The sequence below is a fragment of the Trachypithecus francoisi genome, unplaced genomic scaffold (genome assembly GCF_009764315.1).
Source record: "Trachypithecus francoisi isolate TF-2019V2 unplaced genomic scaffold, Tfra_2.0 Lachesis_group12, whole genome shotgun sequence".
Taxonomy (NCBI): Eukaryota; Metazoa; Chordata; class Mammalia; order Primates; family Cercopithecidae; genus Trachypithecus; species Trachypithecus francoisi.
In genome coordinates, this window is record NW_022681457.1 from 24,322,822 (window position 1) to 24,346,017 (window position 23,196).

Sequence of the window (23,196 nt, forward strand, 5' to 3'; positions counted from 1 at the left end):
CCTTGATGTTTTATAAGTAACCTACAGTCCTAATTATGGCTTGGCTTAGAGTTCCTTCACAACAGGATAAGAAGGCATCCCGGCCTTTTTTTTTTTTTTTTTTAAATCAATGTGAGGCTTGGTTAGGCTCTTATTTTGGTCCTGAGTGCGAGGAAGGAGGGCCGCAATGCATGCTGGATCTTGCAGTTCCTGCGCCAGAGGCAAGGGAGTGATGCTGCATGGCCTGCTGGTAGTTGAAGTCCAAGTGCTCAACAGGAATTTATGGCAGCTGTAATGTGGTTTGTGTATCAGAGTGACAATGCTCACAGATGGATACTTTCTCCTGGTTCTTCCCTTAGCTGCACAGGTGGTGGATTAGCGGCTTGGGGTGGCGAACAGGTGGGAAAAAGAGATGGATAAAGTAAGCATAGCAGAGGCCTCTACGCCGCTGCTATCGCTACTGCCAATCGCAAGGCTTTCGTATTCCGGAAGTGGCTGATCTGATGGATTTGACGCGAAGGCGGTTCCTCTTACTACGGTGGCCGGGGTACTAAAAGTACCTGTAGCTGCGGCGCTGAGGTCGGAACGTCTGCGTGTGTGAGGGCTGCTTTTGTGGCGGCTGCTGCTAGAGCTGGAGCATTTCCCGGGTTGGTGGCTCCTGCACATTTTTACAGTTCTCCAGTCTTTCTGTTTCGGTGAGGGATCGGCTTGAGGCTAGAGGAATCGAGAAGTTTGGGACTTAGTGTCTCTGGTCCCCGAATGACCGGGTTTCTTGGGGAGTCCGCCTTCGGTGAAGACCCTGTGGCCAACCATCTGGGTTCTCTGAGGGTTTTGGCACCTCCCTTTGTAGTGTCATTTGTCTTCTGACTCTTCCTCGCTCTGTCCTGGGTTCCAGAGATAAACCGTAAGCCTAACTGTGGGCAGCTGTTCCTCCTTTCCTTATGGTTTTCTTAGATGTTGCAGGCAAGACCCTTTCCCCTGATCTATCGCATCCATTTGATCCCTCCTCATGCCAGTGCTCTGTGGTCCCTGTTTCTCCTCGTTTAAAAAATAAAAAAAGGCAAGTAATAATAACTGGATCCCCACTATCTCTCTGTTCTCATTCCTAGCCTCTTTCTCCCTTTTTGGTGCTTGTTACTGCTTCAAGCCATAACACACTACCTTGCATATATGAATGCCTTTCTATCTAAATATTAACGTTCATTCACTTTATTTGGTTCACGCTCACCGTGAACTCTTCCCAACCCTACCCGCATCTAAGGGCTTTTGAGGTTGGAGGTGTAGAATTAGAATAAATTCTTACATATAATGACTATGTTCATATATGAGAACTTTCAGCGGTCAACTCAGCATCACTGCTTATTGAGTTTATATTTCTTATGATTTCTTTGGCTTACCTTTTCGTTTTGTGTTGGTTATTTACCCACATGGGGCTCACTGCTACCCTATAGTTGGAGAAGAATACCTCGTCTTACATCTTTTTATATCCGAATTACTTAGGAGTTTTCTTACATTTTTCTGCTTGGACCATATGTCACCAGTGGGTTTTTGGCAGTGATTTTGTGTCAGTTGATGGCAGAAAGAGACAAGGGAATGATCTTTCTTGCTTGCTTGTGACTTGTAATTAGATTATGAACCATTGAGAGTACCCAGAGGGATTGGAAAGGCTTTGAAAGGTAAAGTCTATGTATTTTCTGAGTTTCAAATGGATAAAACTCTTCTTTGAACAGGGGAGAGTTTCTAGTTAGTCCAATAATCTGAGGCTATATTGAATTATCAGTTCATTCGCTATAAAATTTTTAGAACCGCATGTCAAAAAGTGGCCAATCTAAGGAATTGTATAATTTAGCAAAAAGTCATTAAAAGCAATTTAATTAATGCTCTTTTTCTTTAAAATAGGATTCAAGTATGTGAAAAAATGTATTTATGGTGATTGGTTATGAATTATTCTAGACATTTTGATAGTTCTGGTGAACAGCATCGTGTTCTGTTCACTAATGTTTTATAAAAAGGCAGAAATTTTCTTTCTGGGGAGCCACGTAACTGAAATGAGTTTGCAGCTTGTTTTCTCTTCCAATTATTGCACTAAAGAGGTTCTTATACTAAGACTATCATTCTTTTTTAAGCTATCAAATATGATCTATATATGTCATTAAAATATAAATATTAATATTGGTACAATATTATTCCTAATTAATGCACAAAATGCTGAAATGGTTTCAGCCATGCTTATGATTTGGGCGAAATATATTTCAGAATAAATTTACTCATGTAATTTTTTATTAAAAAAATGATAAGCTAGCCATTACTCAATCTCTTAATATTTCTCCTGAGATTTTATTCATTTAATAGGCATTTAGTGACTACTTACTATTTAACTATTGTCACAAAATCACCAAAACATTTATTTGTAAGAGTATCCTCTTGTCCTCAGCTCTGCATAGATGCTTTGAAAGCATTAGCTCAGTTATTCCAACTAAGTAAGCTATTATTATTTACATTTAACAGATGAAAACAATTGAAACTTGAAGAATTTAAGGAATTTACTTCAGTTCCTTTCTACTCTTCCCACTACAACAGCTGCAAGGATTTGTGCTCTATCCTGAAATATATAAAGAGAATTAAATCAACACATGCTTACTGAGCAGCTATTACATACCAGATACTCTTCAAGGTGCTCGGAATATAGCAGTGAACAAGAAAAGTCCCTGCTCTTAGGGAGCTTATACTCTGGCAGAATGTATGAGATGTAAACTTTGCCTTCAGGAAGCAGAAAATATAGTCAATATGTATTAGATTTTATGGGAGTGTTTCAGTATGTTAAAAGTGAGAAGAGAGATAACTAGGGAATGTTTCAGGAGAATGAGATCTAATCTGGAATTTAAATAGTGCTTAGGGATTGGTAGGTAGAAATTAGGACCCTGTCTCAAAAAAAAAAAAAAAAAGTAAAAATCTGTGATATAGAATAATTGGTGCGCCTTATAAAGCACTTTTTAATTTTTTTGGACTATTTATAAATAAAATTGTAATCTTTGACATGCATTCAATCATTTAGCATTTATTTATTAACTAGACACTCTTCTAGGCCACAGTGGTATAGTAGTGAGTAAATACGGTCTTTACACTCATAGAATTTACTGTCTAACAGAGGCGACAGACATAAATAGTCAAAGAAATTTAAAGTTACAACTGTAGTAAATGCTGTTAAAAAAGGACTCGATGTTACACAGAGGAAGAACTGATTACAGAGGGGATAAGAGTGGGGATGGGGAGAGGCCAGTTAGAAGATTGTTGGAGTAGCCCATTTGAGAGATGATATTTTGGACAAGGTGGTGGTGGTAAGAGGGAGAGAAGTGGATGGATTCCAGAGGTGTTCAGGAGGTGGAACTGGGTGATGGATTAGATATGGAAGGTGAGGTAGAGGAAGATATTGGCTAATCTTAGGTTTTTGGCGTATATAACTGGAAGGATTGTTGCACTGTTCACTGAGGTAGAGAACGTTGAAAGAGGACCAGATCTGGGAAACATGCTTTGTTTGTTAGTATTTTTTATTGTGGTAGCGGTGTTGAAGGTTAATTTCTTAGTTATTTTTTATCCTTTTGTCATTGTTTTAGTTTTGTATATTTGAGTAATGCTAGGCCTAAAATATGTTCTTTTGGTATCATTTTTTCTTGATTGAGCAGGGGTGGAGTTCTACATGAAAGTGTCTGGAAATACGTTGGTCTCTGTTTTGAATCTATCTGTAATATATTAAACTATATACATGAATAAGTAACTGAATAATGCAGTTACATGTCATCTTTATTTTCACTTGAGATTTGGCAGTAAACTGGCATCTGGTTAAATTCTAACTTCATTCATTTGGTACATAAATAAATACAAATGCACTAGGGAAAAAATACATGCTTTTGATTTTTCTCTGAAATGCTTCATTCATGTAATTTTTGATAGATATTGAACCCAAACAGTAGTGATTTATAGTTTATTGTTTAAATTTTACATTTCTTAGTAAAGTGGTAGAGTGTATACAGCAAAGAGACTTTGGTGTCCGACTGCCTGGATTCACAGTCTCTATATGCTATATACTAGCAGTATGACCTTGAAGAAGTTATACAGCTTTTCCAAGCCTTTTGTTTTTTTTAATTTATAAGATGAGGATAATAATAGTGCCAGCCTTATAGAATTGTTGTGAGAATTAAATGAGATGATATATGTACATAGGTTAATAAAATACTTGGTACAGATTTTAAGTGTTTATTATCATTATTATTATAGTGATACTGGGTCCAAGATCATCTTGACTCCTGTGACACCATTTTAATTTTAGGATACCTTGTAACTAATAAAAATTTGAGAAAAAAAATTTATTTGGTATTTAGATTTGGAGAAAATATATAAAATAGTTTTGCTTATTCACTATTGTCCCAGATAAACCAGCACATAACTAATCTTTCACAGAATTCTGAGATTATGTATAGTTTACAGCTGTGATGGGAAGCTTAGGGTGAATAGTTTGTGATTACTTATTGTTTGTTAGGATTATTACCTTTATTTTTAGCCAAACCTTTTCGAAGCTTGAACTCGCTTTTAGCTCTTATGAATAGGGTGAAGAGTAGTTATTCTTTATGAAGTCTGATTAGCTGCTCTAAAATCAACCTAACTTCTACCTTTTTCCCTTATTTTTTTCTTTTTACTTTCAAACCTATACAAACATTGAAATGGTAGCATGACAAATACCTGCATATCTTTTTATCTAGATTCACTAGTTGTTAACATTGTGCCTCTTTTACTCTCATTCCTTGCTGTTAGACAAGTGCTGTTTCTCTCTCTATAAATACACACACACACACACACACACACACTTTTTCTTCCTGAACTATTTGAAAGTAAGGTGGAAACATCACACTTTACCCCCAAATAATTCATCATGCATCTCCTAAGAACTAGCACATTATTTTACATAACTATAATGCCATTAGCATATCCAAATAATTTAACCTTGATATGATAATATTGTCTAATGTACAGTCCATATGCAACAATTAGATTTTTCCAAATATCCCAGTAATGTCATTGTAGCATTACAAAAATACTGAATCCAATTAAAGATATTAATTGTATTTAGTACTTACATGTCTGTTTTATCTAGAACAATCTTTACCTTTTTTTTCTTTTTTTGTCTTCAGGTAGAATGCATCACAAAATTGATTTATCTGAATTTTTCCTCACAGTTAGTTTCAGATTGAATAATTGTGGGTTTTTTGTTTGTTTGTTTTTTACTATTACATGGGTGATATTTTGAACTTTCCATTTAATCATATTACGATTAACATAATGATGGTTTATTCCATGATTGGTGATTAAGTTTGGATCACTTAGTTTAGCCAGAGTTTTATATTCTGAAAGTACATTTTCCCTTTTGAATTTAATAATCTGTAGGGGTGATAAATTGAGGTGATGTGGATATTCTGTTTTGCAGGTTTTGTTTTCCTGTCCAGTGATTTTAGTGGTCATTAATAAAAGCATCGGTGGTTGCCAAATAGTGATTTCCCACTTCTGTCATTCCTACATACATTTCCTGGTTCTCTTCTCTAAATAAGAGCTTTCTCTTCTATTTTAGTATCACTGTGTACCCAAGGATCCTTTCTTTCTTTTTTTTTTTTTTTTTTTTTGAGACGGAGTCTCGCTCTGTCACCCAGGCTGGAGTGCAGTGGCCGGATCTCAGCTCACTGCAAGCTCCGCCTCCCGGGTTCACGCCATTCTCCTGCCTCAGCCTCCCGAGTAGCTGCGACTACAGGCGCCGCCACCTCGCCCGGCTAGTTTTTTGTATTTTTAGTAGAGACAGGGTTTCACCGTGTTAGCCAGGATGGTCTCGATATCATGACCTCGTGATCCGCCCGTCTCGGCCTCCCAAAGTGCTGGGATTACAGGCTTGAGCCACCGCGCCCGGCCAGGATCCTTTCTTTCAAAAGCTATGCAGTGTGCTATAATTTGCTACCATTGTTCCTTTCGATGATTAAATTATCTCAAATCTGGTCGGTAGTAGATCCTTCAAGCTAGTTCCCATGACCTTTGGATATGTCCACATTGGTGTTTGAGCACTTTCTTACTCATATTTGCACAATGAGATGTTCCAGCCTCACCTTGTAAATTTCCTGCTTAATACATGGAATAAGCCATTTTACCACAGAATCCTGGTTTATTTTAGTGGAAAATGATACTTAGCAACCAAGATCTGAGCCGGGTGTGGTGGCTCATGCCTGTAATCCCAGCATTTTGGGAGGCCGAGGCGGGCAGATCATGAGGTCAGGAGATCGAGACCATCCTGGCTAACATGGTGAAACCCCGTCTCTGTTAAAAAACACACAAAAAATTAGCCGGGCGTGATGGTGGGCACCTGTAGTCCCAGCCACTTGGGAGGCTGAGGCAGGAGAATGGCGGGAACCCGGGAGGCAGAGTGTGTAGTGAGCCGAGTTCACGCCACTGCACTCCAGCCTAGGAGACAGAGTGAGATTCCATCTCAAAAAAAAAAAGAAAAGAAAGAAAAAACAAGATCTGGGTATTTAATATGCTCTTTGCTACTGGGGTGTCATTGGTTCTGGACCCTTTAAATGGACGCACATATACACATTTTTTTTTTTTCTTTTTGAGACAGAGTCTTGCCCTTGTTGCCCAGGCTGGAGTGCAGTGGCGGATCTGGGCTCACCACACCCTCTGCCTCCGGGTTCAAGTGATTCTCCTGCCTCAGTCTCCTGAGTAGCTGGGATCACAGATATGCACCACCACACCCAGCTAATTTTGTATTTTTAGTAGAGACAGGGTTTCTCCATGTTGGTCAGGCTGGTCTCGAACTCCCGACCTCTGATACTCCGCCCGCCTCGGCCTCCCAAAGTGCTGGTATTAAAGGCATGAGCCACTGCACCAGGCCAACATATACATTTTTTAAGAAATCATGAGTTCATAGGATACCTTCATTTCAAATTCAACACTGCAGAGTTCTCATCACTTCCTTCCAATTCCTGTTTATATCTCTGTTTTCCCAAAGAGAGAATTCTGATTCTCAATTATATCACTGTTTTTTACTCATCTGACCTATCCTACAATACACATAAAATAGTTTTGGAATTACTAGACTGACTGATACTGCTTCCAGCAGCAGATTTACCAAGTAAGGATTTTTTTTTTTTCCATTTTATGTTCTTAGAATAATCCCACTAAAGGTATATATAGTCAAAATAGGTGTTCAAAGTTATTTGAATTATTTTTTTCTGTGTGATTATGTTATGAATGTAAAATATAGTTAGGTTCCTACTAAATTACTTTTTAATAGACTCTTTGTAAAATCAGTTATCTGTAAAACTACTAAAGTGACATAATTTAAAACTTTATCATAATATATAGTTATAGGGAACTCTAGAACATTTATATCAGCTGGAGAATATTCAATTTGAAGACTTGTAAGGCTCTAAACTTGCAGCTCTATTTTTTCAGTTGTAATATTATTTAAAATTAGGAATGCAAGAAAAGTGACATCGAGTGATTCCATTTGTAAGCCAAAACAATTGTGTTTGTGAACATTTTAAACAATGCTCTTCTTTTAACTGCTGATACAATTCAAGCATTAATCTTTAACAATAGACATAATTGTTAGGGGTACTTTAATTCCCAAGTAATAGGTCTAATGTTGTCCTGTATTTATAACCAGAATGGAAAGATTTATGTTTTTCTTTAAGTCCTTCTTCTTTGTATTTGAAGAATGCTTGTTGTATTTTACCCTGTGATATTATTCATGTGTGAATATTCTCATTGGAAAGGGGGAAAATATGTCTCTTAATAGTTATGATACTTTATATCTCTATTGTGAGATATAACCACATTCAGCCTTATGGTTAGTTATAACCATCTTGCTTGTTAGAATGGAAGATTAATGAGGACAGGAACTAGGTTTCATGGCCCATTGTATCTCCCTCAGTGCCTTGTAGGAGTAACCACTCAAATACTTGATGAATAAATGTTATATTTTGTGTTTACATTACATGTAGTACTAGCCTCAGTAATATGAATGCATCTTTTTCTTGGCAAGAGTAACTGATATAGTGGGCCTTGGAAATGATCTTATCTATTGTCATAGTCTGTCTTTTGTTGCTTATAACAGAATAACTGAAACTGGGTAATTTATATAAAAAAGGAATTTATTCCTTATAGTTATGAAAGCTGAAAAGTCTAGGGTTGACGAGCTGCATCTTGTGAGGGCCTTCTTGCTGTTGGGGACTCTGCAGAGTCCTGAGGTGGTGCAGGGCATCACATGGTGAAGGAGCTAAACACACTAGCTCAAGTCTCACTTTCTCTTCTTATAAAGCCACCAGTCCACTCCTCTGATAACCTGTTAATCCATTAATCCATGAGTGAATTAACTTATTTATGAGGGCAGAACCCCCATTATCCAGTCACCTCTTAAAGGCACCATGATAACATTCATATTTACTTATTACATACCTCGAAATCACTGTATCTCAAACTGAATTTCCTATCTTCACCTTAGTCTTCTCTACTTGGGTTTTGTTTCAGTTAATGGAACCATTATCCTCCTAGACATTAGACCTGAAATCTCATAGTCACTTTAGTCTCCTCTCCTGTGTGTGGGCATATACACATCCATATATTTGTATGATGTTGCTAGGTCTACCGTGTCAACTTGTTACTTTTATCTACTCTTTTTTTTTTTTTTTTAAGATAGAGTCTCTCTCTGTCACCCAGGCTGTTGTACAGTGGCACAATCTCGGCTCACTGCAACCTCTGCCTCCAGGGTTCAAGCAGTTCTCTGCCTCAGCCCCCTGAGTAGCTGGGATTATAGGCACCTGCCACCACGCCTGGCTAATTTTTGTATTTTTATTAGAGACGGGGTTTCACCATCTTGGCCAGGCTGGTCTTGAACTCTTGACCTCGTGATCCACCTGCCTCGGCCCCCCAAAGTGCTGGGATTACAGGCATGAGCCACTACGCCGTGCCTTATCTACTCATTTCTAATCCTCTCACCGCTACCCTGATTGAGGCTCTCATTACCACTCATAGACAGTCTTCTGATCAGTTGAAGGAATTGGGACATTTAATGTAGAAAAGAGAAGACTGGGGGCTAGGGAGGTTAGGAGGTATGTCTTTAAACATCAGATGGGCTCTCCAATGGAAGGATTAGTTTCAGAGGTTACAACCAGGACCAGTTAGTGAAAATAATGTGTAGACAGAAACTTGGTTCCACATAATATCATTGTAGCAAATCTAGTTGTTTAAAATTAGTAGGTATCATGTAGTTACTATGGATACTCTAAGACAGTTATGGATGCTCTAGAACGGATAGGAAAATACACAGTTTAAAACATTGTCAGGCTTTTACATTTATAGCGTATTTTGAGTTTAGTACAATATTCATTCAGTGCTGACCTCCCTTTTCTAGAAGCAAGTGTTCAGTCAGAGGCTGAGGGACTGCAGTTGGCAAGGATGTTGTTGTAAAGGAGATCTTGTTACTGTACAGGTGGTTGAACCCAATTAGTAGCTAGTTATTAGTGAGTCTGAACCAGAGAGCAGATCACAGCTTTCAAGATGGTAGTGATTTTTTTTTTTGAAACGGAGTCTCGCTCTGTCACCCAGGCTGGAGTGCAGTGGCGTGATCTCGGTTCACTGCAAGCTCCACCTCCTGGATTTGTGCCATTCTCCTGCCTTAACCTCCTGAGTAGCTGGGACTACAGGCGCCCGCCACCACACCCGGCTAATTTTTTGTATTTTTAGTAGAGATGGGGTTTCACCATGTTAGCCAGGATGGTCTCGATCTCCTGATCTCGTGATTCACCCGCCTCGGCCTCCCAAAGTGCTGGGATTGCAAGCGTGAGCCACTGCGCCCGGCTGTGATTTTTTGTATTCTTTTAAATTTACACGTTTTCTTTCACTACTCCTCTCCACCCAAGTACTATTGATTAGGAAAGATTAGTGATAGCTTGTATTGTGTGAGACGATGGTCCAGAACTACTGTTAATATTAATACTTACTAGTGCCAGACACAGTGGCTCATGCCTATAGTCCTAGAACTTTGGGAGGCTGAGGCAGGCGGATCACTTGAGGTCAGGAGTTTGAGATCAGCCTGGGCCACATGGCAAAACCCCATCTCTACAAAGAATAGAAGAAAGTAGCCAGGCGTGGTGGTGCCTGCCTGTAGTCCCAGCTACTAGGGAACTGAGGTGGGAGGATTACTTGAGCCTGAGAGGTCAGGGCATTTGGCACTGCACTCCAGCCTGGGCAACAGAGTGAGACCTTGTCTCAAAAAACAAAACAAAACAACCCCCAAAAACCCAACACACACACAAAACACCAAAAAACAAAAAAAGTGTTAGTTATTAGATGCTTTGTAAATTCTCTTTCAGTTCTGAGATTCTTACATCCTTCATTTCTTGTAGGGGTTAATTACACTTTATTAATTAAATGATTTGACTCTTTACCTCTTTTTTTTTTTTTTTTTTTTTTTTTTTTTTTTTTTTTTTTTTTTGAGGCGAGTCTCGCTCTGTCGCCCGGACTGGAGTGCAGTGGCCGGATCTCAGCTCACTGCAAGCTCCGCCTCCCGGGTTTACGCCATTCTCCTGCCTCAGCCTCCCGAGTAGCTGGGACTACAGGCGCCCGCCACCTCACCCGGCTAGTTTTTGTATTTTTAGTAGAGACGGGGTTTCACTGTGTTAGCCAGGATGGTCTCGATCTCCTGACCTCGTGATCCGCCCGTCTCGGCCTCCCAAAGTGCTGGACTCTTTACCTCTTATATAAAGATAGCAGTCTCTATATAAGAATCGGTAAATCTCTGTATAAGACTCTATATAAGTCTCTATATTAACTCATGGTGTTACCTCTTATATAAAGACTACTATCTCTGTATAAGAGGTTAACACCATGAGTTAATATTAAGAGCTTGAAAAGTTGCGTTTTGAAGTATGGAGGCTCCAAGTATTCGTAGTTACCTTCGACTTATCAGAGGTTACCAAGAACCTGACATAATTAAAATGTATTTATCAAACAACTGTGTGGTAAATATTATGTTCTTAGAGATAAGATCAAGGCTTAATGCTATCTTAAAAATAGCCTAGATGTATTAATAATTCTTATTTTGGTCTTCAAGTACATGATTGAGGTCATTTAAACTCCTTACATCTTATTTAAGTTGGTTATGATGATGACTTTGCACAGTCTGTGAACATGTAATATGCAGTGCTGCACAAGTGGAGGTTTTTGCCACAAGCCGGGTGTGAGGAACTTGGTCGAAGTCATGTGTGACCATAAATGTGTGTCTGCTTAATACTTAGTTTCTTTCATGTATATTTTACTCGTTAGATTTAAGAGAAGAATGCATTGGTATTTTATTTAAGTTGTCATTATAAAGTAGCGGGGCATTGATTCAGTGTTTTTTATTGGAGGATGTGATCCTGAGGAGTCCTAAGAATGTCTATAAGATTTTTCTTGAGGCAAAACTATCTTATTAGTCTCTCTGCTATCAGCCCTTTATTCTTCTTTTCAAAACCATTTTCTGAACTTGCATGTCCTGCCTTTATTGTGTTGCTGTTCCTTTTTTCAGTCTTTTTGTCATTATCTCTTACTGCTATGTACCTTGCCTACCCCTTAGCTCTGAAAGGGGACATTGCACATAAATATTATTACTATTGCTCTCCCCTTCATATTTGCCACTTTTTAAAAAGATAAGGAAAAGAATTTACAAACTGACCATTTGTAGAGTACAAGTTCAGTGCATGAAGATAGAAGATTGGCAGATATAGGTGAAGAGAAGGAATAGAAATGGACACAATAATTGATGTTTCTGTAAACAAAGAAGAGGGAGAGAAGAAATGAGAGCGAAGATGATAGCCCATTGTATTAGAGGCCTTCAGGATCAGATAAGGGATTGATATTTGTTACTAAAAATGCAAGCAGGTAGAAAAGGTTACATACAATAGATAAAAGAGTAGACTTCACGGTTCATTTTATTTGATGATACAGCTAAAAGCACATAAAAATTCTAAATCAATATCTATATTTCATTTAACAGCAGAATACTATTTGAGGAAGATGCCCAAGCATTCGCAAATTCCAGAGGTGTGCAGCGTTTTTACCCATTGCACCATATGACTGAGATGTATTCCATAGACTTTGTCCCTAAAGTTCTGCCAGGAGCATTTACTTGGCCTTAAATCCTCAGTGGATAAAGTAGTCTACTTATTGCTAGATGGGAGAGGCTGATTACCTTCACCTGCCCTTCTTGTACATTGATTTGAGTACTCTTTACATTTATCAGTTTACAATTTTTTTGACTATCTTAATGTATGGTTATTGGTTAGAAAAGTGACTCTAAAAATGACATCTAGGTCTCAATCGATAATTTTCATATCAAATGTTGTAGCTCTGCTCTCCAAAAGAATTCTGCTTAGTCTTCACTGTGCTTTTTGTATCATTAACAGTAAAGTTAGGAATAAACCTCATTTGTTAGCTTTATCTTCGTTTACTGAGATAGGATAAAATAAAGTTTTCTCTCTAATACTTTTATCATCTAGTTAAAATGGATTTGTTAGAATGTTAACAATGCACAGAAATATGAAGATGGCAGATGATAAGGTTGTTGTAGTATGTGTTAGTAAAGAACATCTGCTTGAAAAAAGATTTAGTAATTTCTCTAAGCCAGGTATGGTGATGGGTGCCTGTAGTCCCAGCTACTTGGGAGGCTGAGTCAGAAGGATTGCTTGAATGCAGGAGTTTAAGTCTGCAGTGAACTATGATTGCACCACTGCACAGTCCAGCCTAGGCAACAGAGGGAGACCCCTTTTTACTTAAAAAAAAAGAATATTTAATGATTTCTCATAGTTTTTAAAGAAATAATTAATAAGCACCTTCTAAAAATAGTTTGGAAATTGTGAAGTATATTATTTCGATGCTTTTCCAGACTGAGAATCTGTGACACCACATAGAATAAACAAGAATTTTGGCTATCAGTTAACCACTGGGGCAGTGAAAGCAGGTATTTTAACTGCTCCAGGGATTGAAATACACTGAGTAATGGCTAAATTATTACTTTCCTTTATGCTTTGTAGACAAATGCATTTTAATTTCTTTTTTTTTACAAAACCAGGGAAGTGGTTTCCTCATTTGTGTAGTTTTGTTTTGTTTTGTTTTGTTTTCTCATTTACAGTTAAACTGAAAGTACTGTTTGTCTTACTTTCCTTGGCTTATCTGACACAAATATAAATAAAATATTTTAATAGAACAAAGCGTTAATTTATTACTTTTTCTCTTTCCAAATGTTACCCCATTTAAGGAGAAACAAAAATTATGAATTAACAAGGAATAATCCTCCCAGTTATTTTATTTAGCTGGAGTTGCCATGGGCAATTAAATTGAGGAAGTTAAATTTTCACATGACTAAATAGCTGAATCTGATGTCTTTAAGAATCACAAGAATAAGGTTCTTTATCTTAAAAAGGAGAAAAAAAATGTCTCAGCATTTTAACTTTGCAGCTGTTTAGGAATTTTGTAATAGGATGTCTTCTCTGTCAATTTTTTAGTCCAGCAGTTTCAGTTGTATTGTTAGAATTTAATATAACCTGGTTACATTTGTAATTTAGTGTATTCAGTTTTTTATTTGAGCGGCTTACTTTTAAATAATTTTGGTATTTTTTAAAAGAGGCTCAATGTGAACAATTTAAATAATAAAGAGAAATGCAAAGAGAAAAGTCAAAGTAGAGGTTCATTTCTTAGACACCAACGTTATGGGCTGGGTGTGGTGGCTCATGCCTGTAATCCCAGCAGTTTGGGAGGCCAAGGTGGGCGAATCACCTGAGGTCAGGAGTTCGAGACCAGCCTGGCCAACATAGTGAAACCTTGTCCCTACTTAAAATACAAAAATTAGCTGGGCATGGTGTTGCATGCCTGTAATCCCAGGTACTCTGGAGGCTGACGCAGGAGAATTGCTTGAACCTGGGAGGGGGAGGTTGCAGCTGGGATCGCACCATTGCACTCTGGCCTGGACAACAGAGCAAGACTCTGTCTCGGGGAAAAAGAAAAAAAAAGAAATTAACATTATGAACTTCTAGACATTGTTTTATGTGTATATGTACATGTGTGGGCGTATGTATATACATATATGATATGTATCTATCAACATGCATAAGTTATATTCATACTGTCCCCTTTTTTTTCTCACTCCATGCCTTTGATATCTTTTTATGGTGATAAATATAGATCTATATCATTGTAATACATATATGCTATAATTTAGTCATCAGCAGATGATTTTGTGTCTGTTATGTGCTGGCTGTGCTGTTCTTTGCCATCAAAGAGTTAATAATTTGAGAAATAATTATGCTATTGTTTATGAGTTAATAATTTGAGAAATAGTTATGTTATTGTTAATTATGCTTGTTCAGGATTGGCAGTTTTATCTCTTGTGGTGATGAAAAAAATTCATTTAATGTACATTTCTTAGGTATAGTAAGGTTGAAAATATTTCATATGTTTATGGCTTTTTTCTTTTTCCAATTGCCTTTTTTTCTGTTTAGGTTTTTCCTTATTGATTTATAAGACCTTTTTGTATATTAAGGACATTAACTCAATATATGTAATTGGTATTGAACTTTTTCCCTTATTGTTGGATTGTAACTGAACCTCATGCTGTTTTTCTTCTTTCTTTACAAAGTTTTCATTTTTATTTAATTACATTTTACTGTCTGATTTCTGGTTTCGTATACCACACTTGGAAAAAACCTTTTCTTTTTTTTTGAAATGGAATCTTGCTCTGTTGTCCAGGCTGGAGTGAAGTAGCACAATCTCAGCTCACTGCAACCTCCACCTCCCGGGTTAAAGCAATTCTTCTGCCTCAGTTTCCCAAGCAGCTGAGGTTACAGGCGCTTGCCAGCACGCTTGGCTAATTTTTTTGTATTTTTAGTAGACACGAGGTTTCACCATGTTGGTCAGGCTGGTCTTGAACTCCTGACCTCAGGTGATCCACCCGCTTCGGCCTCCCAAAGTGTGGGGATTACAGGTATGAGCCCCACCATGCCCAGCCAGAAAGGCCTTTTCTACCCCAAGATTTAAAAAATAATTTAAATCTATGTTTCCTTGGAGTATGTGCACATATTCTTACGTGTTTGCATTTGTATTTAAAAATTTGATTCATCTAGAATTCATCATTTATTGAGGTAGTCATTTAGCTTTATTTTAAAAACTATATAGCTTATTATTTTAGCATTATTTATTAAATTAGCCATCTTTTCTCACTCATGTGAAGTATTTTTCCTTTTTGGTACTAAATTCTTAAATATGCTTAGGTTTATATTTGTGCTCTCCATTATGTTTTATTCAGTGTCATCCTGTGCTAATAAGAAAAATAAATTTAAATAGTACTAAACTTTACTGTAGTTTTAGAGTGTGTTTTAATATGTGGTAAGGCAACTCTCCTCTTCAATAGGAATTTTTGGTTATCCTTTATAAAGTGTCTCAGTTTCTATTACTTTCCACCATGGCTCAAGGGATCATCTTTTAAGATAATCTATGATTTCTCCAAAGTTAAGATTTTTAGAAATAGCCATGTTAATATCTATTTTTTTTTTTTTTTTGGAGACAGAGTCTCGCTGTGTTGCCCAGGCTGGAGTACAGTGGCATGGTCTCAGCTCACTGCAAGCTCCACCTCACAGGTTCAAGTGATTCTCCTGCCTCAGCCTCCTGAGTAGCTGGGATTATAGGTGTGCACCACCACACCTGGCTAATTTTTGTATTTTTAGTAGAGATGGGGTTTCACCATGTTGGTCAGGCTGGTCTCGAACCCCGGACCTCGTGATCCGCCCACCTTGGCCTCCCAAAGTGCTGGGATTACAGGCGGGAGCCACTGCACCAGGCTATTATTTATTTTTGAGACAGGATCTTGTTCTGTCTTCCAGGTTGGAGTGCAGTGGCACAATCATTGCTTACTGCAGCCCTAACTTCCTCGGCTCAAGTGATCCCCCAACTTCCTCAGTAGCTGGGACTATAGTTGCACGCCACCATGTCTGGCTAATTTTTAATTTTATAGGGAGAAAAACTCGCTACGTTGTCCAGGCTGGTCTTGAAAACTCCTTGGCTCCAGCAGTTCTCCCCTTCAGCCTCCCGAAGTGTGGGTATTACAGGTGTGAGCCACCATGCCTGGCTCCATTTAAATTTTTTTACAGAAATAAAGTGGGTTTCAGTCTTTATGGAAGAATGGAATTTAATTTTAGTCATATGGAAAGTAACTATGCTGAATTATTTATTGAACTAGCAACAACTCATGTTTAGTTTAACCTTATGATAATAATTTTATTGTTCTCAACTACTCTAACAATGATAATGAAAGTATTTTCATAGAATAGTTAAGGATGTGTTCCAAAGGCATTTCAGTTGTTTCAAGTTTGGAGGTAAAGTTGCTCTGAGTAAATAGTGTAGCTACATAGCAGGAATTTTGACCAAAAATATGAAATAACAACTCAACAATTTATTCCACTGTAAGTGCCTTGAGGTTAGAATATTTGTTTCATTAATTTCTGTATCTATCACAGCATCTTTTCTTAGTTTTTAATTTTAATTTTTGTGGGTACTTAGTAGGTGTATATATTTATGGGGTACATGAGACGTTTTGATACAGGCATGAAATGTGTCATACTTACATCATGAAAAATGGGGTATCCATTCCCTCAAGCATCTATCCTTTGTATTACAAATAATTCAGTTATGCTCTTTTAGTTATTTTTAAATGTTCAATTAAATTATTATTGACTGTAATCACCCGTTGTGCTGTCAAATACTAGGTCATATTCATTCTATTTTTTTTTTTGTACTCATTAACCATTCCCACCCCTCCCAACCCTCTCATTACCCTTCCTAGCCTCTGGTAACCATCCTTCTACTCTCTGCCTCCACGGATTTGTCACAGTATCTTATCTTGCTTATGTATTTACTTAGGAGTCATTATCTAAGATGCAGACTCTCCCATATTAACATGTCTAATTGTGCACTATCTTCATTTTTTCCCCATCCAGTTTAAGGCATCTTGATTTTCACACTTGCTGTGAGCTGTCCAGAGTATTCTGGATGACTGGTGATAGGAACTGTCTGAAACAAAGTCTTCCCTGTGGCCTTCTTTCTTTCAGACTTAGAAAGAAGATACCTGCATGTACATTCTCTCATTTAAAAATTTTGGATCTAGAAGATCAAGCTTGGTGACTTTTTAAAAATAATTTTTTAAAATTCTACAAATAAATGCTTTTGTTTAAGATGTGGGCAATTGTGGTATAAAACACACACACACACCACACACACACACACAGAAACTACTTTTAACATTTTGGTATACTTCTTTCTTACTTTCTAACTCCCTTCATTCCCCCTCCATTGTCCCTGCCCTTGCCTGTGTCATATGATACATAAGTTTCAGATTCTGCATAGTGTTTCCCCATTTTCGGAGACATTTTTAATGGATGTATAATCCATCATGTGGATGCACTATATATAATTCACACATTTTATAAACTCTTTTCCTTTTCTTGCTTTTCCAGATTTTGCTAAATTATGTATGCAGTTTTCTTGAGGAAAATTATTCTTTCCTTTTCTTTATTCTAGTGTCAGTTAAAAAAAATTCTAATTCTGGTGAGAGTGCTGCTAGTGATGTACCTATATTTCATATCAGTTCACGGATTCCTTTAATAAATATTTTTGAGAACCAATTGTGTGCCAGGCAGAATTTAAGGACACTCAGTTACAGTACAGTGCAATGAGTGTGGTGATACAGGAAAACGTAGGATCCTATGAGAACTAAGTGGAGGACACCTATCTTAGTTTACAGTTTAGAGAGGGTAGTCAGGAAATCTTACCAGTCTTACCAGAGGAAGTGAAACTGAAGCTGAGTTTCAGGGACTCTGTGATAGTAAGGTAGTCATACAGTGAGGGTGAGTAGTAAGGCACTTGAGGTAGAGGGAACAGATGCAAAGGCATGAGGTTCCAGATAACATACCAAGTTCAGGAAGCTTTGATATTAATAGTAAATGTGGTTTTAGCATTTGCTGCAAGTGAAGTAGTAAAAGAGGAAGCCGAGTAAGTAGGCAGAGGTTATTTCATGAAGGGCCTTAAATATCATCATCCTTAAGTACCAGGAACTATGCCAAGTGCTAGGGGTATAAACAAACAAACAAAGCAGAGTCTTTGAGGAATGTGTTTATAGCTTTCATTCTCATTTATATATCAGCAGTTCTCAAATCAATATGCCTAGCCCATACCTCTCCTTTGAGTTCCAGATCTATATATCCAACTGCCCAGTTGATTGACATCCCTAGAATATATCTAGAGTGTAAGTTCCAAGAGAACAGGTATTTAATTGCCTTTGTTGTCTCAGCTGTACCTGCAGTGCCTAGAACAGTGCCTGGCAATAATTTAATGATTAAAGAAAAGAATGGCCGGGTGCGGTGGCTCATGCTTGTAATCCCAAGACTTTGGGAGGCCAAGGTGGTTGGATCACGAGGTCAGGAGTTCAAGACCAGCCTGCTGGGAGGCGGAGATTGCAGTGAGCTGAGATGTCGCCACTGCACTCCAGCCTGGGTGACAGAGCAAACTCTGTCTTTAAAAAAAAAAAAAAAAAAGAGAGAGAGAAAGCTGGCGAGGTGGCTCACACCTGTAATCCCAGCACTTTGGGAGGCTGAGGTGGGTGGATCACGAGGTCAGGAGATCGAGACCATCCTGGCTAACACAGTGAAACCCCGTCTCCACTAAAAATACAAAAAATTAAGCCAGGTGTGGTGTTGGGCACCTGTAGTCCCAGCTACTCGGGAGGCTGAGGCAGGAGAATGGCATGAACTGGGGAGGCAGAGCTTGCAGTGAGCTGAGATTGCGCCACTGCACTCCAGCTGGGAGACAGAGCAAGACTCCATCTAAAAAAAAAAAAAAAAAGAAAGAAAAGAATGGCTCTCTGCTTGTGTTTCTCAGAGACATCTTAAATACCACATATCTCAAGTCAAATTCATAATCTTCTCCCTCTAACCTCTCACTCTCCTGATGTTTTCTATCTCAGTGATTGGCACCATCTGTTTAGTTTCCCCGACCAAAGCCTGGGTTTATCTTTGGCATATCCCTGTTCTTTACTTTCCATATCCATTGTATCACCAAGACTTACTGAATTTTCTACATGTTTCCTCAGATATCCATTTCTCCATCTTCACTGCTCCAGTCCAAGCTATCATCTCCTAGTCCTGTATAATGTCAATTGAGCATCCTTAATCCGAAAATCAGAAATCTAAAATTTTCCAGGATCTGTAACTTTTTGAGTGCCAACATGATGCTCACAGGAAATGCTCATTGGAGCATTTTGGATTTTGGATTTTCGGATTAATGATTCTCAACTAGTAAGTATATATAATGCAAATGTTAAAAAAAAATAGAAATCCAAACACTCCCAGTTCCAAGCATTTTGGATAAGGGATACTCAACCTGTAGTAGTAAACTCATTATCTACTCTTGTTCCTTTCCATGTCCTTCTCCATGCTGCTATTGAAGTAAAACAAACAAACCTACTGAATCTGGTTATGATATTCCTGTTTGAAACAAATTGCTTTTAGGATGAAGAACAAATTTTTTAACCTGGTTTACAAGGCGCTTTGTGCTTTGGCATCTGGATAACCCTAGAGCCGCATCTCATGCCACTTTTTTAGACTTTTCTGTTTTCTGGTCACATTGACTTTTTAAGTTCTTGCAATAGACCATGCCTTCTCCTGGCTCAGAACTATGATGTATAATTGGTAACTTTTAATACATATTATAAAATGGAATGTCTATTGTTAGAGAAATGAATGTATCAATATTTTTGAGTAGATATTTATAATCCTAAAAGGGTAATGTTCTGTGTAGCATTCTTTTCTTGAAAAGTAAACTGTCTGTGAATTATTGCAAATAAGCACAAGCATTTTCAGTGATAATTTGTTCCTTTTCAGATTATATCACACATCTCAGTTTTCCCTGAAGTCAGTAATAAAACAAACACTTATGAGCTACATGTATTCTATTTTAAAGTAAGACAACATTTTCCATTATAAATTTAAGCCATTCTATTTTTTTAAGTGCTGCAGTATGGAGATAGGAAGGAAATGTAGGAAATATGTTATTTAAAAAACAAAACAAAGTAATTAGACTTTATGTGAAAGTAGTGACTAATCAATATAAGTGGAAGCTTCCATTCTGAAGATAGTCAAGATTTTTTTAATAAGATTTCAAATCACCTTCTCTAATTACAGATAAAACAAATCTTGGATATTCTCACTTGCGCCAGTGCACCAGAGCAGAGCTGTGTTCCTAAATTGATTTACTGTATTCAATTGTGAGCAGTTGGGGGAGATTATTGCTTGGTTTTGCATGATAGGTTTATTGTTGTATATTTGGTAGTAAAGGTTTTTTGTAATTAAAATATAGAATATCTTACTCTATAAGATTTCTGTTTGTAAAATGATAAATTGGTTTCCTGTTTATTTCTTACCGTAAAAAGAGAAATTGTTCATTTCCAGTTCAGATTGTATTTAATTACTTAAGTAACTTTAACAGGCATGGCTCCATATAACCATATATGTAGTAATTACTTATTTTTCCTTAATTTTTTAAGTCAGTATAAAAGATTAAACTCTACAGAAGAATGCAATCAAGTGATGGCTTTTCCTTTAGAATTTGAATATGGAGGCTACAGGAACAGATGAAGTTGACAAGCTAAAAACTAAATTTATATCTGCTTGGAACAACATGAAATATAGTAAGTATCATGTTTTGAAAATTGTATAAATCCAAAGAAATATTTGGCAATATTTATCATCTTCCCTCTTAAGTCACTGACAATTACTTGAGAATAAATGGCATACTTTACTTTGAATGAAATATTTCTATAAGGAATGTAGTTAAAAATATCTCCTGAAGAAAGAGCCAAGTATCATCATAAACATTGCTTAGAAAGCTTAGAAACTGAAGCATATGATGTGGTCTTTTTTTTTTTTTTGAGACATAGTCTTGCTCTGTTGCCCAGGCTGGAGTACAGTGGTACAATCTCAGCTCACTGCAATCTCCGCCTCCCAGGTTCAAGTGATTCTCCTGCCTCAGTCTCCTGAGTAGCTGGGACTACAGGTGCGCACCACCACACCTGGCTAATTTTTTTTGTATTCTCAGTAGAGATGGGGTTTCACCATATTGACCACGTTGGTCTTGAACTCCTGACCTCGTGATCTGCCTTGGCCTCCCAAAGTGCTAGGATTACAGGTGTGAGCCACTGCACCCGATTTTTTTTTTTTTTTTTTTTTTTGAGACGGAGTCTCGCTCTGTCGCCCAGGCTGGAGTGCAGTGGCCGGATCTCAGCTCACTGCAAGCTCCGCCTCCCGGGTTTAAGCCATTCTCCTGCCTCAGCCTCCGAGTAGCTGGGGCTACAGGCGCCCGCCACCTCCCCGGCTAGTTTTTTTGTATTTTTTAGTAGAGACGGGGTTTCACCGTGTTAGCCAGGAGGGTCTCGATCTCCTGACCTCGTGATCCGCCCGTCTCGGCCTCCCAAAGTGCTGGGATTACAGGCTTGAGCCACTGCGCCCGGCCTTTTTTTTTTTTTTTTTAAGTTGCTAGAGTATATTAATATCCTCATGGCTTGTGTAATTTTTTTTTTTTTTTTTTTTTTTTTTTTTTAGCATTCTAAAGCATATAGAATTTGAGGTGATGATAATACCTTGGCTTTTCAGGTACAATTTCAGGCAGCCTCATTTCTGTGCCAGGTACTTGGGCAGAACCAGCTTCAACAGAAAAAAAGTTCATATTCATAAAATAAGTGTGAAAACAGAATTCAGTATAACCCCTTGATAATGCAAATTCAGGAAAAACACAATTGGCAGTTTAAATTTTGTACTATAAGAACATTGTGAGAACTTGATAAAGACCATTGTGAGCTATCTGAAAATAAATTAAAATTAAAATTTTTTCTTTCTTTTGCCCTTTAATTGGATAGTTTTTAAAGTGTGTTGAAAATTGTTAACTTTATTTGAAACTAGCATAAATTGCCTGTATTTCCAGTTCATTGTACAAATATTGTATTTTGCAACTGTTGCCAAAAAATGCACATCCATAAATAATAATTAATGTTTTGAAATTAAATAAAAGAAAATGCTGCTGTACTTTTAGTCTGAAGTCTTTTAATTACAAAACGTTTTTTTTGTTGTTGTTGTTAGGTTGGGTGTTGAAAACAAAGACGTATTTTAGTAGAAATTCTCCTGTATTATTGCTTGGAAAATGTTACCATTTTAAATATGAAGGTAAGTGCAAAATTTGTGAGTCATTGAAAAATTTTTGTAGAAATCATCATGTAACTTTTTATTATTTTATTTCTAGATTAATCTACTTTTGCAATATTTCTGTTAAGTATTTGTATTTCTTATAGCCCATGATATATTACTTTGTTATTTGGGTTTCTTGTTAGCTACTTGAGGATAAGGATCTTGTCATCTTTTGTTATATCCCCGTGATTTTGGACTTCTAGTATGAGTACTAAGTAAATATTATTTGAATTGATATGTTAATATTCTTTGTCACATTCTTTGATAATTAAAAGTATCACCTTAGTTAATCTAAAAATGATAATTTTTTTCAATTCTTAAGGATGTTTCAGTATTTGAAATTGACTTTACTTGATGGTTTTGAATTTCTACATATACTAATTCTTTCAGTAATTTTCTTATATTTTCTTTTAATAATTCGTGTCACTCATTGAGTGCCAGGCACCATGCTAGGCTCTTGAGGAAATATCTTTAATTCTCACAACAAACCTACAAGATAGATTTAGGTATTCCCATCTTATGAATGTGAAGGCAGGAAATTTGAGAAGTTAAATAATTTGTCCAAAGTCACATGGGTATTAAGTGGCAGAGCTGAAATTTAAACCAAGACTGTGTCTCTAATGCTGGCATTCTTTTAAATATACGTCCTTACTTGGTTTTATGTTTTGTGTGTGAGAAAGAGAGAGAGTGAGTATGTGTTACAGTACGTTGTTACCATGGATTTTCATTTTTGGTTGACCTATTTTGGAATATCATTTATTAGCAATTTTCTAAAACCTTGTAAATGGCTTGTAGTAATAACAGCTGACATTTATTGAGCATTTATAATGTGCCAAGTGGTATTCTAAATAATTTACATGTA

At 37.2% G+C, this 23,196-nt stretch overlaps 1 protein-coding gene across 8 annotated transcripts in view; it reads left to right on the forward strand.

Moving 5' to 3' along the window:
* The first annotated feature begins 235 nt into the window (after positions 1–235).
* ATG4C (autophagy related 4C cysteine peptidase) overlaps positions 236–23,196 on the forward strand; it is an 84,623-nt gene continuing 61,662 nt past the window's right edge. For 3 of the 8 annotated variants that reach the window (XM_033225123.1, XM_033225117.1, XM_033225124.1), the window contains exons 1-3: positions 490–626; positions 20,642–20,785; positions 22,230–22,313. In XM_033225123.1, the coding sequence (XP_033081014.1) occupies positions 20,710–20,785; positions 22,230–22,313 (160 nt within the window). In that variant the 5' untranslated portion in view covers positions 490–626; positions 20,642–20,709. Of the gene's footprint in view, positions 379–489; positions 675–19,189; positions 19,395–20,641; positions 20,786–22,229; positions 22,314–23,196 lie in introns of those variants that run through there. The other 5 variants (XM_033225121.1, XM_033225120.1, XM_033225119.1 and 2 more) reach the window with 5 other exon arrangements.